Genomic DNA, 17,905 nt, shown 5'->3' on the forward strand with positions numbered 1-17,905 from the left:
GTACAGTAGTTCCAAAAGTGTGGGCCGCAACCCGCCTGGTGAGCCATAAAGGCACTGTTAATGAGCAATGAGAGGTCATTAGAAATTTTTGTTTTAAATGTTTTTCTTTGATTTTCTATTTTGTAATTTTGATTATTGTAATCAGAAGTCATAATTCAGTCAGCGAACTGTTGTATCATTTGATTTAGGCACATAACCCAGTCACAGCGTGTCAGAAACTGGACATAAACTGGCTCCAAATGCTGTGTGAACAAAAGCCCACTTACTGCATTCTCCCAAAACAAGGTTATTTTAGAAGAGCAAAACTCGTTTCTCCAGCCACCCCTTTGTCCTGCCTTGTGTCTCGTCCTCAGGACTTCTGTCGTTTTCCTTTTTCCTCTCATTCTGTGAAAGTCCCTCATTCATTTGCTTCTTATCAGTCTCAGCAACATAAAAACAAAGGAGTTCCCAAAAACACTCTGCATCCCTCAAGGGGAAACCGGGCACATAGTGCCACTGTGGTGCTGTTTCTGGGAGGGAATAGACGGACACAATGTTAACATTTGCTAAAAAAAAGTATGAGACATTATTTTTGCTTTATTTTTGACTCCATTCACACTACATACAAAGAATAAGTGTCCCATTTTTATTTTTTGTTATCCCAGGGACACTCATATTTTTGGGTACTTTTTAAATATCCCAACATGTTTTGAAAAGATTATGATTTGCTTTGTATTGATTCATTTGTCTCTTTCAAAGGGACAAGTTCACTTTTTTTACCTTTGTCATATTAAAGCACTGGTACCAATCAAGCCTCCGAGGACTGTCTCACCTTTGACACCTGAGACAGACATTCTTATGTTCCAAAAATACATTTTAAAAATACAGAAAAGGAAAATGGATGGGTATGAATCTCTAGATCTCTAAATGAACTCATATACTGCAAAGTGTGGTTATTAGCATGTTCTTGCAATTTTCTAAAATTCCTGGTGATATTTTTAAATTTGTATAGAGACTATTTACTGTGTTACATCTGCAATAAACAAACTGGCCGGACCTAATTTTTTTTAGACTGATCCATGACTGATATAAACCAGCATTTGAAGAGCTGAGCTGATGATACATCTTTTCCATGATTACCGAGTATGTTTGCAGTGTCATTTTTATTGCCATTTTGGGCAAACAGTGGATTCTTAGGTTGTCCTACGGAATCACCGGTGGTGTTTGTGTGAGTGAGAGAGATTTGTATTAGCATAACAAGGAATGGTACATCCATAGTATCTATCCAAAAGGTGCTATGTAATGCGAAAAGGAAAGGAGACCTAGCACAGAACCCTGAGGTACCCCATATTTCACTGCAGACAATTTGAAAGAAGCATTGTACAAGACACGCTGCAGTTGGTTGTATAAATATGATGCAATCAAGAATGGACAACCAGAAATTCTAAAATAGTTTAAATCTGTCTCACAGCAGCACTGAAGTGATATCTCTACTCATAAGAATCATTAGAATAAGTGCTGAACATTGACTGTGGTTCACAGAGATTATCTGACAAATTAGCTTGGATGTGAACGCATTACAGCAAGGAGAAATCTTTACAGAAATGTAAAAACTTCATGCTTGTGTATCAGACTCCTTTGAGAGTTTCTTATGATTACAGAAATGCCTTTTAGCTGCCGGATGTCTACAATCAGAAGCGACACTACAGTGCTCAAAACCAAAGAGTCCCAAAGCTAAATAAAATACACATATCCCTAATAACGTCATACTGGATAAGACCGTGTGAAGCAAAGACACTAGGTTTTTGCAGAGCACAGAAGCATTATCAGGGGTAGCATCAGGTGTGACTGGAAGCCATCAGCAGGGGAGATTAAATTAAGATGGGAGAGATATTGTAAACGGTAGAATGGGGTGCTTTCCTTGAAGACATGAGTTTTCAATTTTCTCTCGAAGATGGGAGATGACTGCACAGATCTGACTGGAGGGATTCTGTCTTTTTGAAGTGAGGAGAGGTACGATTTGACGTTGTGTCTCGTGAGGCACCAAATGCAAGAGGTCAAAGTTGAGTCTCATGCTGCGGGGCACAGCTATGTAATGAAATGACTGCGACATTTTATAAACCAATCATATACGCAGCCCATAAACATCAGACAAGATCAGGATGCGAGCCAGTGATGGACCAGGAACTACCAACTGGGATCATAAGAGGGCAGGACCTACTGTTACTGACCCATCAACAAAGTATGGACCTCTAATCTGAAAAGTAATTATACAGATTTTAAGTACATTAATACGTAAACTGCTGTGTTGAACTTTTATCAGATTGATGACAAACCTATAAAATCTATTACGCATTAGTTTAACAAAAAATTATTTATCACTGAAAAAAAGTGAACGTTAAATGAAGCAGTTTTTCTCCAATAATCCAAATAAGCTGTGTTCAATCAGTAAAAATAGTATTTTGTCGCCACCCAGTGGAGAAAAGGAAAATCAGAAATATATATCTGTTTTTTTTTTTTCTTTCTTTCTCAACTGGAAAAAAAAAAAAAAAATTACGGCCCAGGTGGGCTTTTTTTTTTCTTGAAGCCACATTGTGAAATCGCTGATCATTTTTTTTTCAATGTCAACGTCAATGTCAGCTTTATTTATATAACACAGCCAATGTCCTCCCAAAGTGCTTTACAGTAAAACAGGCACACTAGAAATAATAAAAGCAATAAAAACAATAAAACAACTCAGAAAACTACGAGACTGTGCTTGTTGACATATACCAGACAGATAGATGATTTATTTTGTGATTTTTTTTTAATGTTTTGATTGTTTACGTATACATATATCAAAAAAGTGTTTTTGTTGCATTATTTTAAATAAAATTAATGAAGCATAAATAAGTTATCATTATAATAAGTCTTTATTGCTCCACAAGGTGAACATTCGCAAGCTTTCCAAGTAATATGTAAAATATACACGAATAAATTAAAACATAAAGGCGTCAAAACTTAAACGTGTACTCACTTGTCGTCTGTCTGGCAGAAAAGTTCGTGTATTTAACAAAAAAACAACTTTTAAATGAAGTCTGCGGTTAAACATAACTACTTTATCTATTAATAATGAAGTGGCGTTCCAAAGCAGACAAACATGACGTAACCTCACACCCGCACATCTCATTGGCTGACATTATCACAGGTGACTCGAAGATTCTGCTGACTGATTGGAAGCTTCAGTAAAATGTATTCTGATTGGGTATCTGTCTGCATAGAGGACTTCCGCTGGGATGGCGAACAGGGCGGATGGCTTCAGCTAAGTAACACATTTATCCCGACTGATACTGGAAAAGTGCCTTGCTTTAAAACTGAGGTAATCTAGCCTAACTAGGACTTTACAGTGTATTGCTGGAGCACCTTTGCTTCGTGCGCGCCGTAATACGGTATTTGTAATGAAGAAAACTGATGCTAAGCTAGCAACAGTGCCGGTATCAAGCACGTGTGACCACTATTACTCCCTGATGGACGTCAATACAAACATGAAGAGAAACTCTTCTGCTGCCCCACAAAGACTTCATTTCCATCATTAAAAATGAAAAATGTGCAGGAATCTTCAGCCATACCAGAGGAGGCTCTGGTTGCTACCATAGAAAAATTGAACTTCGGATACCAGCTAAGAGAGAACTCAGCCATGGTGTTGACTGTTTGTCAACTCGTGGAAATTAGAGGTGGGCGGATCGATCCTAATATCAATACCAACGCTGGTATTGATATTGAACGATCTTCATGTAAAAAGATCGATACTCAAGCTTTTTTTTTCTCTCTCTCCCGCACGCACTGACTGCTGCGCAAGCAGATTCATTAAAGTTTACTTTATGTCAAAGCGTGGCGCTGTGTCACACAACACGGAGCAGCGCACCCTTGTATTGTGGTTTGTCAGCTCTCTACCTCAGGAGATTTTTGTTTTAAATTGTGTTGAGTGATATTTTTTAAACAAAAATGTTGATTGTGATAAAGTATTTTGTTGTCACGTACAATGTTTGGTGAAATTCTCTCCTAGGTCTTTTGGATCCTTTGGATCTATGAAGCTTAAATATGAAAAAGTATCGATATCGGCGATACTGGGCCTGTATTTACTTGGTATCGGATCAATACCAAAATTCCCGGTATCGCCCACCTCTTGTGGAAATGAATGCACGTGAGATGAAAGAATGCAAGGTCAAGATTAAAGAAATACCACGTATCACCAAGGATAACAAAGGGCTGAGAGGAAAAAGTGGCAGAGCTGAAGTGGTATAAGCGGTGATGGAACTTAAAAAAAAAAAAAAAAAAAAATTAAGGTTTGAAAGAAAGACGACAAAAACATACGTGAAATCGTCACCAGTATCCTGTCCAAGATAGCACCACAGTGGGCTGCAACAATGGAAATGGTGGTCGACTCTGGTCATGGACTGGGAAGAAAAGAGGAGGGCAAACATCGTCAGGTGACTGTGCAGTCATAAGATACCACAGGGATGCTTTCTGGAGGATGACCAAAAACTGTAAGACCTGCAAAGACCTGGGTGTTCTCTTCAAGCAAAACTTCTCTAAAGCTGACCAGGAGGCTCGAGCGGAAGCCTGGCCAAAGATGGAGCAAGCCCGGGCTGCAGGGAAGAACGTCTACTTTAGAGGACATGTGGGCTACATAAATGGTAACAGGGTTCTTTTGGATTAGTCTGGTTAAAACAGACTACACTTACTTTTCACTTTTAAGTTGTTTAAAATACTGACTCGTAATGGTTAGTCTCATTCTTTAAAATGTTATTTTTACAAAGATAAGTTTATGAAACTGACTCATGTTATCTCAAGTCTACTTAAACAATTGTATTCCTGCGTATTACTTGAGAAAAATGTAAGGAAGATGCTACTTTTTTCTTATCCTTTCATACCTGGATGTAATCAGGTTTATGATGTTCTGTAAAGTTCTTATTCATACTATACACTGTTTATAAAAAATTCTGATAAGCTATGCAAAAGATCTGCTCCAAGATATTGGTTTTTTGTTGTGTGTGGGTTTTTTTTGTTGTTGTTCATTTGTTTTAGATTTCTTGAAAGCCTTCGACACCATTGAGCACGAGTTAATGTTCCACACTTTGGAATTGTTGTTTTGTTTTTAGAATTTCACCTGAAATCCTCAGTTTTATAATAATTGGAAAATCTCAGGGGCTTTGTTAATACTTAAGTCCCTTTCACACCAGAGCTTTTTCAAGTTGTTTCGTGTGGCGTCATGACGATGCAGGAATGTCTGCATCAGGTGCGCCCAGCAGGGGGCAGAGGAGGTGAGGATGCAGCCTGCAGGTTCTCTGCACAGAGGAATCAGAGTGCACAGTTTGGCTGCAGCCAGACTGTGCACTCTGATTTCTCTTCTAGTTTATATCTGTTCTTGTGCTGAGCTGCAGGTCTGCGCTCTGAGTTCTGTTATAGTTTATCTTTTCCTCCTTTGACCGAGAGATGCGCACACATGCACGCGAACGAACCGTCCGTGAGTAAATGTGGAGATGTCGAGTTATACTTGATGTGGACATGTCCTGTCTGGCAGTCAGTCTGTAAGTAGGACTTGTGTCCTTTTTCGTCCTTTATTTAACAGAATGATGAGAGTTTGAGAGAAGAGTGAGGAACTGCAGCAGCCAGACAGTTTTTTGTTGTTGTTCGTTCTTTTAATTGTTCATGTGTGCGCGCGAACAAATCGTCCGTGAGTGGACTGGAGATGTCCGGACTTTTTACTGGATGTGGACATGTCCCGTCTCTGACAATCAGTCTGTGAACAGGACTTTTATGGACTTTATTTAAACATATTTGTGAGAGAATTTAAGAGCGAGGAGCAGCAGCAGCTGCAGTCAGCAGCATTTTTTTCTGTGCTCTTTGAGCGTGTAGTTTTACTGCATTGTGTACACGGTATAAAATAATCCTGCGTGATTTATACTTTGAGAACAATGGAACACCAGCAGGAATCATAAATTGGCATCGGGTAACGTTGTATTGTGAGGGTGTGGCTTCCAGTCATGTTGAGTACCGTCGCATTGCTCTGACTTGTGCTGAAACCACTTAATTTCTGCGTCGAGCACAGGACGCAGAAAAAATTTAAAATGTTTAGTTTTTGGCGTCTGGTTGAGTTCATCGTTTGCGTTCCTCGCGCTGTTGTGGCATTGAGCTACATCGTCTCGGCACTGGGTTGCTTCCACGTGGTGTCGTCATGACGCCGCACAACGCAACTGGAAGTAGGCCCGGTGTGAAAGGGTGTTTAGCTCTAGTACCAGCTTCTTTAGATCTGTACTCTCGTTTCCTTTTTTCCCTCCCCCTCTTATGTCTTCATTATATTTTGTGTGCTCTTATGTTTCACTTTTTATGGATTTAGGAGGTATTAGCTTCCTCCTTAAATGCGATTTTGACTCTAAAAAACTGCCTATTAAAGTTTCTTCTTTTCATCAACAAGTGTTACTTTACTGGAAATTAATATTTAAGCACAATTTTAGTCCCCACAACACCCCACTCGAACTCTCTGTGTGTTGTTTAGAAACAAATCTTTATTTTACAGGAATTGGTTGAATTGAGGTATATGGTCAGTGATGCATATTCTTGATGATTCTGGAAATGTTCTTCCTTTTGAAATTTTTTCTTCTAAATTTATGTTAAATGACAGAAATAATATAACACTGTAATCAAAGCACTTCCTCAGCCATTGGTCCTGTTGTCATATAATTTACTCCTCATCACTAATACAAATTTGCCCAACACCTTCATACGTTGTTTGTCAGAGAATTGCATCCTGTATCATCTCGCAGATATCAGATTTCTAAATACTTTCCAAAGAGCAAGTGAATAAATTAAGATGTAAATATATAAAATTTTCTATCTCTCTAAAAATAAAGGAAGTTCATTTCAAAATGATCAATGACATATATCCTTCCAAAAAAATTTCTGAGGCTTCGATTTGGTTTGGAAGAGAATTATTGCACCTTTTGTGAATGTGAAATTGAGACTGTTGATCACTTGTGGGTTTGTTGTTTGTTTTTGTGTGTGTGTGTGTATTTCTGAATGTTTTCTGGGAGGACTTCTGTTTCTGGTATTCATCAACATTTGCATCTCCATTGCATTTGGGCAAAGAATACGATAGACGGCAAGATTTAGTTTTGAAAGTTTTGTTAATGATGGGGAAATTTTTCATTCACAAAAACAAATATATGAAGACCAAACCAAACTGTTTTTCACAAAGCATCTGCGGTTTGCTGTGTTTTATGTTTATTTTGTGCTTGATTGTGTTATTAATGTTGTTACTTTGTTGTTCTTGAATTGTCAATAAAGTTAGCCTTTAAAAAAAAACATTCTGACAGGTAGGTCGGGTGAACCGAGGAGCAGCCATCTTGGCACTCCCTTTTATATATCTTCTATCTTAAAAAATATTTAGTACTAAACTTTGTTTAAAGTCAGTTTTCTTCGCAAATAAAGGTGAAGTCTAAATTAATTTGGAAGCCATTCTCTCAGCGGATCTGCGAAGCGAGATTAGTGGCTAAACCGACATAGGAGGATGAGACGACGTTTTTCATCAACTGTATTAGGTTGATATTTCCACAAATGTTTGTTAAACTCTGAACACAATATTTATAGGACCTCGAGCTGAGATTTCTTTTATGATCTAAGATACACTGCTGTCGTTTTAACAGTTATAAAACCCCGTCTTTGTTTTCTCGTCAAATCTGTGAAGTATGTTGAGATGTCCAGCAGAGGGCGCCACGCATTCGGCAGAAGTTGATGCAGCCAGTTAACTGATTGTTTTTATCTTTCTTTATCCGTGTAATTACTTGAATTATTGTTGCCAGTTAGTCTGTTTGTATGTTATCAAATGAAAAATAACGTTTAGCGCTTTAAGGAAATGACTAAAAGGAAAACAAAAGAAACCGTCCCTGGGTGGGCTCGAACCACCAACCTTTCGGTTAACAGCCGAACGCGCTAACCGATTGCGCCACAGAGACTTGACAAGTGTCGAGGTTTGTCCTTAAATCTATGAACCTGAACACATTATTATTATTAAATTAATAACTAGAAGCGCTCAGAGAGTGCAAATCTCCGCCAAGGCCATGGGGTCACTGACGCCATAACATCTACACGCCGTGGAATCATTGAACCTAAAAAAGTCTAACAATGATGTTTGCTCAGTAGTAAAAAAAAGTTTCATCTGCTGTGACTGGATAGCATGTATCCTTAGCGCTTGGCATCACAGTTTATTGCAACTTGCACCTTTCCCAGAAGCTACTGTCATCTGAGCACTGATATTGATATTGCATGTGCTTATAGACAAAAACAAATAAGAGACAAAATTCAATTTATTATTCAACTAAACTGCAAATATATGAATTTTTTAACATTTATGAAACACTTCTCTAAACAAGGCCATAGGGTCACTGACCCTAAAGAGATTCCCTCCTTGGCACAGTGATCTATTCAACAATTCAGTGTTACAACCAAAACTATGATACATACACTTTTCTTTCCTTTATATTTAACATCCTTGACCATGAAAACACACCACTACAACTTGGAATCACTTTTATGTCTTTATTAGTTCAAACGTTATTGTATAAAAACGGTTTTTCAGTAATGGCGGTTTTCTTCTGGCTCTAGTTCCATAACATTTGAAGCTACATCAAATCTGATGACACCTTACTGAATCAGTACAGATTCAGCTACAATTTGGTGTTAGTTGTGCATCTCTAGCTTCATTTGTCACCTCACACTGACACATTTTCTATTTTCCCTATATTTTTGCATATTCTGGATCAACAGATCCGGAATACGGATCCGATCATCACCAAACTTTGTTGTTTGATAGAACATTTGACTATGTTAAACCCCAATTGAGTTAGAAACTAGAATGTCAAAATTCCCCCTATCCCGCAATGGTGAAGAATCCTTTAAAAAATTCCTGGATCCGGATCACCACTAAAATTTAATCACTTCCTCTTGTCATTTCCAACCACTCCACAAAATTTCATCGAAATCCGTTCAAAACTTTTTGAGTTATCCTGCTGACAAACATTCAGACAAACAAACAAACGCGACCGAAAACATAACCTCCTTGGCGGAGGTAATAAATTTAACAACTATTACAATTTGAAAACAAATGCACCCGAACGTGATGACAGCTGCAACTGCTTAATGCTAACTTTTAATATTGAAAATGCCATAGACATGCTAACGCGTTAGCATCGGGATCGATCACCACTAAAATTTAATCACTTGTTCCTCTTGTCATTTCCAACCCCTCCACAAAATGTAATCAAAATCCGTTCAAAACATTTTGAGCTATCCTGCTGACAGACAGACAAACAAACAAACGCGACCGAAAACATAACCTCTTTGGCGGAGGTAATAATAATTCGTTTCAAGTTATGGGCAGCACACAAGTTTCGTGGGTAGCACTGTTGCCTCACAGCAAGAAGGCCTTGGGTTCGAGTCCAGCCTGTGGCCTTTCTGTGTGGAGTTTGTATGGGTTCCCTCTGGGTACTCGGGCTTCCTCCCACATCCAAAAACATGCATGAGATACTGCTGTCGTATCCTCCTTTGTTTTCTCATCAAAAACTTAAATCTGACAGTGTGATAAGATATCCAGTAGAGGGCGCCAAAAACTCGGCAGAGGGTGACACAGGCAGTTTCTGGTGGGTTTTTTCTTTCTTTCCCTTCTTTCTTCACGTGTAATTACTTTAGTTATTAATATCGGGTTAGTGTGTTTGCATTGTTTCCTGTTGAAAAACAACGTTTTGCACTTGAAGAAGGAAAAACAAAATTGCTCGTCCCTGGGTGGGCTCGAACCACCAACCTTTCGGTTAACAGCCGAACGCGCTAACCGATTGCGCCACAGAGACTTGATAGGTTAGTTTGAGGTTTTTCTTTAAAGTTTGATGACAGGAAATTCAACATTTTACATGTGTTCAGGTGATTTTATGATGTTCTTGAAGCTTGAAACGTGATTTTCCAGCTCGGCTCCCTGTCGTTCGTAAAGCCCACAGATTTAGCGGTTACAAGTTAGTTAGTTAGTTAGTGCTTTTATTTCGAGCAAGTGCCAAGTGCAGGCCAAACAAAACTGTAACAGATTAAGTCCAAAATGAACTTAAATCTGAACTTATATCAGACAACACAACAATAGCAATATTACATTGATGCTTGAAATCATAATGATAAGTCCTTTATTATCGAACTACATTTTACGGCCAAATGTGAGTACACAGAGCAGAAGTCAACCACAGGAGCATCTACTGTGGTGATTTAGGCTAGAGGTGTGCGGATCGATCCTAATACTGATAATATCGATACCAACGCTGGTATTGATATTGAATGATCCTCGTGTAAAAAGATCGATACGCAAGCTTTTTTTCTCTCCTGCACGCACTGACTGCTGTGCACGCAGATTCATCAAAGTCTGCTCTCTGTCTGTAAGAGCAGCGCTGCGCTGTGTCACACAACAGGGAGCAGCGCACCCTTGTATTGTGGTTTGTCAGCCCTCTACCTCATGAGATTTTGTTTTAAGTTGTGTTAAGTGATATTTTTTAAACAAAAATGTTGATTGTGATAATAATGTGTTTTGTTGTCACGTACAATGTTTGGCGAAATTCTATCCTACGTCTTTTGGATCCTTTAGATCTATGAAGCTTAAATATGAAAAGTATCGGTATCAGTGTCGATATTGGTGATACTGGGCCTGTATTTACTTGGTATCGGCTCAATACCAGAATTCCCGGTATCGCCAACCTCTACCATAGGCAGCGGAAGGTGGGGAGCTCAGAGGGCACCAGCCCCCAAGTTTGACTAGTTTAGAACTGAGTTGCAGATTTTTTATGACAGAACCGTGAGAAGACGATCCAGATCTAGGGAATAATTTACACACAGTAATTGAGTGGTGCATTTCCTCACAGCACTATAGTTGCTTCGTTATGTCCGCCAACAATATAATAAAATCACATTTATTTATTTTTCTGTCTGTCTGACTGTTAGCAGGATTACATGTAAACTACTGCACAGATTTTGACAAAATTTTCACCACAGATAACTATTAGGCCATGGAAGACACCATTCAATTTTGGAGATGATCCGGATCCACATCCACATTCTGCACCAAGAGATCCCTTTATATAGGCTTTGAAAGATTACTTTAAAACTACTTCACAGATTCTCACCAAATTTGCACTACAGATAGATATTAGGGCACAGAAGACTTCATTGAATTATTAGAGGTGATCCAGATCTGGATTGGCAGATGTCAGAAATCTCTGATTGCTCGTTTTATGTACATTTGACAGTGGAGTGGAATATTGGCTGTGCACCGTGTGACCACTTGATAATTTTGGTTTCTTTAATTGTGATGTTATATTTTCAAGCTGTTTTGTCTCCATGTGGTTAACATCCAGGACCCAAAGCAACTCCATAATGTGGTACATGAGGTGGTGTGAGTTGTACAGCAAAAGTATGAAGACTGGGGATATAGTAGTTCAACCGGTGTCTGTTCCATTATTACTTACCCAGCTTAATTTTGGAGTGAAATTTAACACAAGAAAACAGATCAAATCTAGGCTAGTCTCCCATGTGACCTCTGACAAACCGTAACTACGCAATAAGAGCCTTTTCGTTGTCATTTGTAAAGTCATACAGCATAGTTTGTCCTCTGTTTAACCTATCCTAATAGTATAAAGCCCCTTTCACACCAGTCTTGCATACAGTTGCATTGTGATACGTATGGAGTACGCTAGAAAATTGCAGAACTTTGGCTTCGTCTCTGTATGTGGTTGCATTGCTTGTCTTGCTTTCAGTTGCATACTGCCACATATGTAGCCCTCAGTGTCCACTCTTGCCTTTTTTTTTGACATTGTGGATACATAGAGAGAGCGAGAGACCGACTGACCTTGGGAAAGGTTTAGCTCCAGATGCTACAGACCGACACAGGTGGATTTGATACACTGGAAAAGTCAGAAGACAATATTTCCAGGAGTTAATGGACTTTATTAACGTGCCCCAATCGTGAGAGAACTGGAGGAGGTGAACATGAAGCAAAGCAAAGCAGAGCTGCTTTTGGCGGCCGCACGCAACCCACCATGAGAAGTGGATGGTGGACATGTCCCCCTGCTGCCGATTGGTCCGTGAGCAGGCGTTAATGGACTTTATTAATGTGCGGCAATCAAGACAGAACTGGAGGAGGCCCATGAGGAGTGGACGTGGAGTTGCGGAGTGTTGTGTAGACTTGCTTAAAAATGGCGTACTTTCTGCATCCAGTGCTCTACACCAAAAAAAATAAAAAATAAACATTTAAAAAATTAAATGCATTTAATTTTTTTGCATCCACCTCACGTACCCATCAACATACTGCTGCGTAGGGAGCAAAACCTTGGCATAGAGCTGCTTAACTCAGCCTCGTCAGTACGCCGTAATACGCAACTCTATGTTGGCCTTGGTGTGAAAAGTGCTTAAGATGCAAATATGGCCAAAAATGTTTCAATGACTCCATTAATGAGTAGATTTCACAGCATTATTGTTGTAAAACAAACAAATCCTTATCGTACAACCTGTATACTTGAGCCAGATAGAAACAAAATGTAAATGAAAAACGTCAAATGTATTACATTTATACAGAACGGATAGGAGCGCACTCTGATTATTTTGCTTAAGAAACCAACCAACATACAACATTTTTCTATCATTTGGATTGATGGTCGCTGTGTCAAGTCGATCAACATTTGCATAAAATAGACTTCTCGTCTATTTTGTCATCGCCTAGATTGCAGCATAGCAACCTCTAGTGTCTGTAAAAGGCAGATTCAGAATGTCAAATGGGACCAAAATGGACAAAATGGGACAAAAGTGACCAGCTGTCAAATGAATGACAGTCGGTCACTTTCCCCGTCTCTTGTAGCTAATCTGACCCAGCGGTGATGGGGGTCCCAGCTGGCTTGACAGCATTGTGAACAATATACTATTGGCGCACCATCTGCTGGACAACCTCTACAATGACATTTCCAACAACCAAAGTGTTTTTCCGCATTATTTATTTGGTAAAATAAAAGTTTTCATATCAGCAAAAATAATCTCAAAATTGATATGGTATGAAAACCTAATATCAGCCGCTGCAAAGTATCATGGTCACAATTCACTGGCGGCTGAATTCTACAGTAAATATATATTTTTATGTAAATCACAATTCATTAAAAAAATAAAACATTTCATCACTAGAAACATGCATTAATATCCAACTGTTTTTGTTTTTACATAAACAAAGGGCATCTTCACAACAGATATTCATATTACTACAAACAACAGAGGTGACTTTCAGCAAGTCCTGATAACAAGACGTAAACCGATTAAAAAATTGTGTATCTTTATGATTAAGAACACTGTACCTTCGTATCTGTCTCAAAAATTACAATCAGATTAAATAAGACTATTCGAGCAACAAATCAGTCAAACTGAAACTATAAATAAGCATGAAAAATTGAAATAGTTCAAGGCTATGACACCTGTCAACACCGACAGGTTTTAACTTGAACAAAGAATTGTATGTTCAAGAAAACAGTTTTTACAAAACCTGTATTTTGGACATTTATTTTGTGCCCATGTATTTTCAAATTTGAAAGGTCGATAGTTGAATGAAGTCATTCATTAAATTATTTTTGTACAGTAACGGTATCTCAGGGCAGCACGGTGGCTTTGTGGATAGCTCTGCTGGCCTCAAAGCCAGAAGGTCCCAGGTTTGATTCCGACCCGGCCCTTTCTGTGTGGAGTCTGTATGTTCTCCGTGTGTATGCCTGGGTTTCCTCGGGGTGTTCTGGATTCTTCCTACTTTCAAAGATCGAGATGTGAATGAGTTGGTCTGTCCAGGGTGTATGCCCCCTCTCACACAAAGACCTCTGGCATAGGCTCCAGGACCCCGCCCCCAAACAGGCAGATGGCTTAAACTGTATATTATTAATGTACAGTTAATGCATTTTACTTAATTCAACACACACAATGATAAAACAGTATCCTGTTACTGTAATGACAATTACAACTCTGTGATTACTTTCAAGTTGCTGTGATGACATTTACCGGAAGCATGCTGTAGAATGCACTCCGGCCACCTACCAGCTAATTGCTGCCAGTTCCTGTATGCTTCACAGTATTCCTCTGACATTGTGTGTGTCAAACTTATTCGAAAGCCGCTCGACTCATCTTAATGTACCTCTGTATTAACTGGAGGGACTCGAGTTGGAAGCTGTCCCATAAGTCATCTGACACATTCATGAGAGCAGATGCCATCCACTGCCCCCATACCGACCTCTGATTGGCAGCGCCCCTTATCACCTCATCGACTTGTTGCTGCAGCTGCTGGGCCCCCATTGAATTTCCAGAGAGTTTGGTCACGGGCATCTCAAGCTCCTTTTGGGTTTTCCCACCATTCACCCTCTGACTTTGGGATGTGACTGACCTGACAAATTCGGGAGCCAGTGCATGTGGTGCGTCCTGGGTATCCTTGTTAGAAAGGGAGACTGGTGGTGTTGGACCTTCTTCATCAATGTTGTTGTCGTCCTCCTCCTCTGTGACGGGAGGCCAGCCCACTTGCCTGCTTTCACTACGCAGGATAACGTGCGATGCCAGGAACTGGAATGCTGCCATGATCCACCGTTGCCTGGCCGTCCACCTCTTGGTGCCCTCACCACTCTCCTTCTTCTTCTTGAGTCGGCCAAACACAGTGCGCTTGGACTTAAACCAAACCATTATGTCAGACCCTGCAAAGATGTAAAAAAAAAATACAAGTTGCATGCTGGTGAAGCACAGGTTCTGACCAGACATGGGGTCAAATACTTTGCATTGTATTTAAATACAAATACTTTAGATTTTCGAATTCCAAATACAAATACTTTGTAGTTTTTCAAATACAAATACTTTATATTTTGAGTATTTCAAATACAAATGCTTTCTATGAACTATAAACAACAAATCAACACAAAAACTGATAAACCGGTGACAATTTATTGTGAAAATAGCATGACCAAATACTATTGATTATATTATCAATATTATTATATTATTATTATATTATATATCAATATTATTATATATTATATTATAATATCACAGGCAATAATCAAACTATCACAATATATATTCTGTTTCCATCAATATTGCATCCTTTTGTATCCACCATATCACAAAACAATAATAAAATGTCATATCTTCTCGTCTCAGCATATTGTATTATTGTATCTTAATCACAATAACACGGAGCTTATAGTTTTCTGGCGTGTCTCAACATGGTGTCACAGAGATTCCCAAGTTTGAAAAGTATTTGTAAAAGTATTTGGAAATACTTGGGATCGGCGATGTATTTGAAATACAAATACTTTGAATTCAAAATCAGAAAATACAAATACTCCGAAAAATGTATTTAAGTATTTTCAAATACAAATACTTTTGTATTTGGCCCCATGTCTGGTTCTGACTTGTTTGCATGTGCCTCAGTCCCTACTAAGAGGATCCAGAGGCATGCCACCCTGCACAATTAAAAAAAATCTATAGCCTTTTTTCTGCATTGTAAATCATACTGGGAAGCTAAATACTGACCAATTCATTTTCTACACCCACTTACTCTTTGTTTTTTTTTGTTTTTTTTTTTTTTTGGGGGGGGGGGGGGGGGGGGGGGGGGCTGGAGCCTATCCCAGCAATCACATTGCGCAAGGCAGGACACCAATCTATTGCAGGATCACAAACATTCACACTCTCATGCACGCCTACGGTCAATTTCAATGTTTCCAGTTCACCGAACCTAATTTAATATAATATAATATAATCTTTGGAAGTGGAAAGAAGTCAGAGCACCCAGAGGGAACCCACACAAACATACAGATTCCACACAGAAAGACCCAGGTGAGAAGCGATCCCACAACCTTCTTCCTGTGAGGCATAAGTGTTAACGACTAAACCACCACGTTGCCCTAAATACAGACTCTTGTTGTAATTTTTCATACACAATTTGACTTTAAAACACTGAAAATCTTCAAAATCTGTATGCTGCACCATTTATCAATCAGACTTTATTCATGTAATACCTTTTCCATTTGGCCAACAGTTCAAGGTGGGTGGGGGGGGTAGAACCCCCTGAACTCCCTTCTAGATCTGTGTGTGTGTGTGTGTGTGTGTGTGTGTGTGTGTGTGTGTGTGTGTGTGTGTGTGTGTGTGTGTGTGTGTGTGTGTGTGTGTGTGTGTGTGTGTGTGTGTGAGAGGAAAACTATGTAAAATGACTTTTTTTTTTTTTTCCAAAATAAGTGTGGCTGTATAAGCAGGAGATGACTGATGTGTAAAGTGAATTTGGTTGATATGAAACCTTATAAGCTCATCAATATGTATGCATGGCCCAAGCAGAGGGTCACCCCTCCTGAGAGGGAGTTTTTCCTTACCACTGCTGCTCTGGGGGTTAGTAAGGTTAGACCTTACTTGTGTGAAGCGCTTTGAGGCAACTCTGTTGTGATTTGGCGCTATATAAATGAAAATAAATTGGGAAAAAAAAATATGTATTAAGTGTGTTTCTTCGTTTGTGCACTTTGTGGACGGTCCCCGTGTTGTCCAGCTCAGAGGACGCTTCAGTTGGATAAAAATGAGGTTGTAGTTCGCTGACTGCCTTCCTGAGTTTAGAAACTAGTGTTGGTTTTGTTTCTACATCATTTCTTTTATTGTTTATTGAGCCTTGAAGCTCTGTGCGCTCACTCACCGCTGACCCGCAGCTCTTTGCCCTTCTCTTTCAGCAGCCTGTCTTTCTTCTGGCGATTCTTGAAGTCCTTTACTGTTTGATCATAGAATAAAGGATGACTTCTAAACCATTCGGCCAAATTTTCTTCCTCTGCTTCTGAAAACACTTCAAACTTCTTCCTGGTGGTCCTGGCGGTGTCCTCCCCGTCAGAAACCTCTTCCCCGCCACCTCCTTCCTCCTTCACCGTTTCTTCTGCAGCTTCTGGCTCGAACTCTCCGTGGTCTCTCTCCCTCTTTACCCCCCTGCTGCTCGAGCTGCTTCTGCCCGGCATGCTGTAGATCGGATGTTTTCGGTTCTGCGACTCGTCCAAGAGATTTTGTCAGTGTCTGACACTGAACTATACAGTTCAGTGGTTTCTGACCGCAACTCTGCCGCAAAACGTACGTCCCACTGTCGTGCGCCTGTGGCGCAAAAAGAAAACGGCAGAGATCTTCTTCTTGTTCATATAGTTCTGGCAGTGTGAACGCTGCAAAGCATATTACCGCCCTCTGCAGGATACAGAGTTAACGGTCAACATTTACAATTCATATTTCAACAGCTTGTTTTGGAGGTTGCAGTTCATTCGTCTTAACAAAACAGACTGTCACATTTTAATGGTTGTTTTAATTAATATGTCTTAAACAACAAAGGAGACTGTTGCTTGGCTGTCAAGTGTTTTGCATATTATACAGAACAGGTCGGGCATTCTGTGTGGCTTGTTACAGTGTGTCATTGCGTGTATGCTCACAAGAGATCTAGTACCGACATTGTGGTATGTCATAAAAGATTTTTTTTTCCAAAATCATTGCAACAGCTACCGATATCACTGGCACCACTGTGGCACTACTGCGGCATCACAGTGGTACCACTATGGTACTATAGTGGCACCACTGTGGCATCACCGTGGCACCACTATGGTACTATAGTGGCACCACTGCGGCATCACCGTGGCACCGCTATGGTACCGTAGTGGTACCACTGCAGCACCACTGTGGCATCACCGTGGCACCACGGTACCATAGTGGTGCCACAGCAATACCACATTGGTGCTGCAGTGGTACCACTGTGGTGTGGAAGCGATTTCACAGTGATGCCTTAGTGGTACCACTGTGGCACCATAGTAGCACACTTCGTTAACACCAGTTGCCAAATTTTCAAAGA

The 17,905-nt window shown here is 39.7% G+C and overlaps 1 protein-coding gene and 2 non-coding genes across 3 annotated transcripts; all 3 read right to left on the reverse strand.

Annotated features, from left to right (window-relative positions):
• Window positions 1–7,899: 7,899 nt before the first annotated feature.
• On the reverse strand, window positions 7,900–7,973 carry trnan-guu. The gene has a single exon. It is a non-coding gene; the product is annotated as a tRNA-Asn (tRNA).
• A 1,816-nt stretch (window positions 7,974–9,789) lies between these two features.
• Window positions 9,790–9,863, reverse strand: trnan-guu. The gene has a single exon. It is a non-coding gene; the product is annotated as a tRNA-Asn (tRNA).
• A 4,299-nt stretch (window positions 9,864–14,162) lies between these two features.
• LOC117529938 lies at window positions 14,163–17,121 on the reverse strand. The gene is made up of 2 exons (XM_034192844.1): window positions 16,727–17,121; window positions 14,163–14,747 (listed from the first exon to the last, which is right to left on the reverse strand). The coding sequence occupies exons 1-2, from the start codon at window positions 17,034–17,036 to the stop codon at window positions 14,167–14,169; spliced, it is 891 nt and encodes a 296-aa protein (XP_034048735.1). The 5' UTR covers window positions 17,037–17,121; the 3' UTR covers window positions 14,163–14,166.
• Between the last annotated feature and the right edge of the window lie 784 nt (window positions 17,122–17,905).

Source organism: Thalassophryne amazonica, chromosome 17 (genome assembly GCF_902500255.1).
Source record: "Thalassophryne amazonica chromosome 17, fThaAma1.1, whole genome shotgun sequence".
NCBI classification, from domain to species: Eukaryota; Metazoa; Chordata; class Actinopteri; order Batrachoidiformes; family Batrachoididae; genus Thalassophryne; species Thalassophryne amazonica.

What these genes read in the sequence shown, in the direction of transcription:
- LOC117529938 (XM_034192844.1), bottom strand. Translation starts at nt 17,036, where the DNA reads ATGCCGGGCAGAAGCAGCTCGAGCAGCAGGGGGGTAAAGAGGGAGAGA. An exon ending in CAAAGAGCTGCGGGTCAGCG is followed by an intron (nt 14,748 to 16,726) that starts GTGAGTGAGCGC and finishes ACATCTTTGCAG; the next exon opens with GGTCTGACATAATGGTTTGG.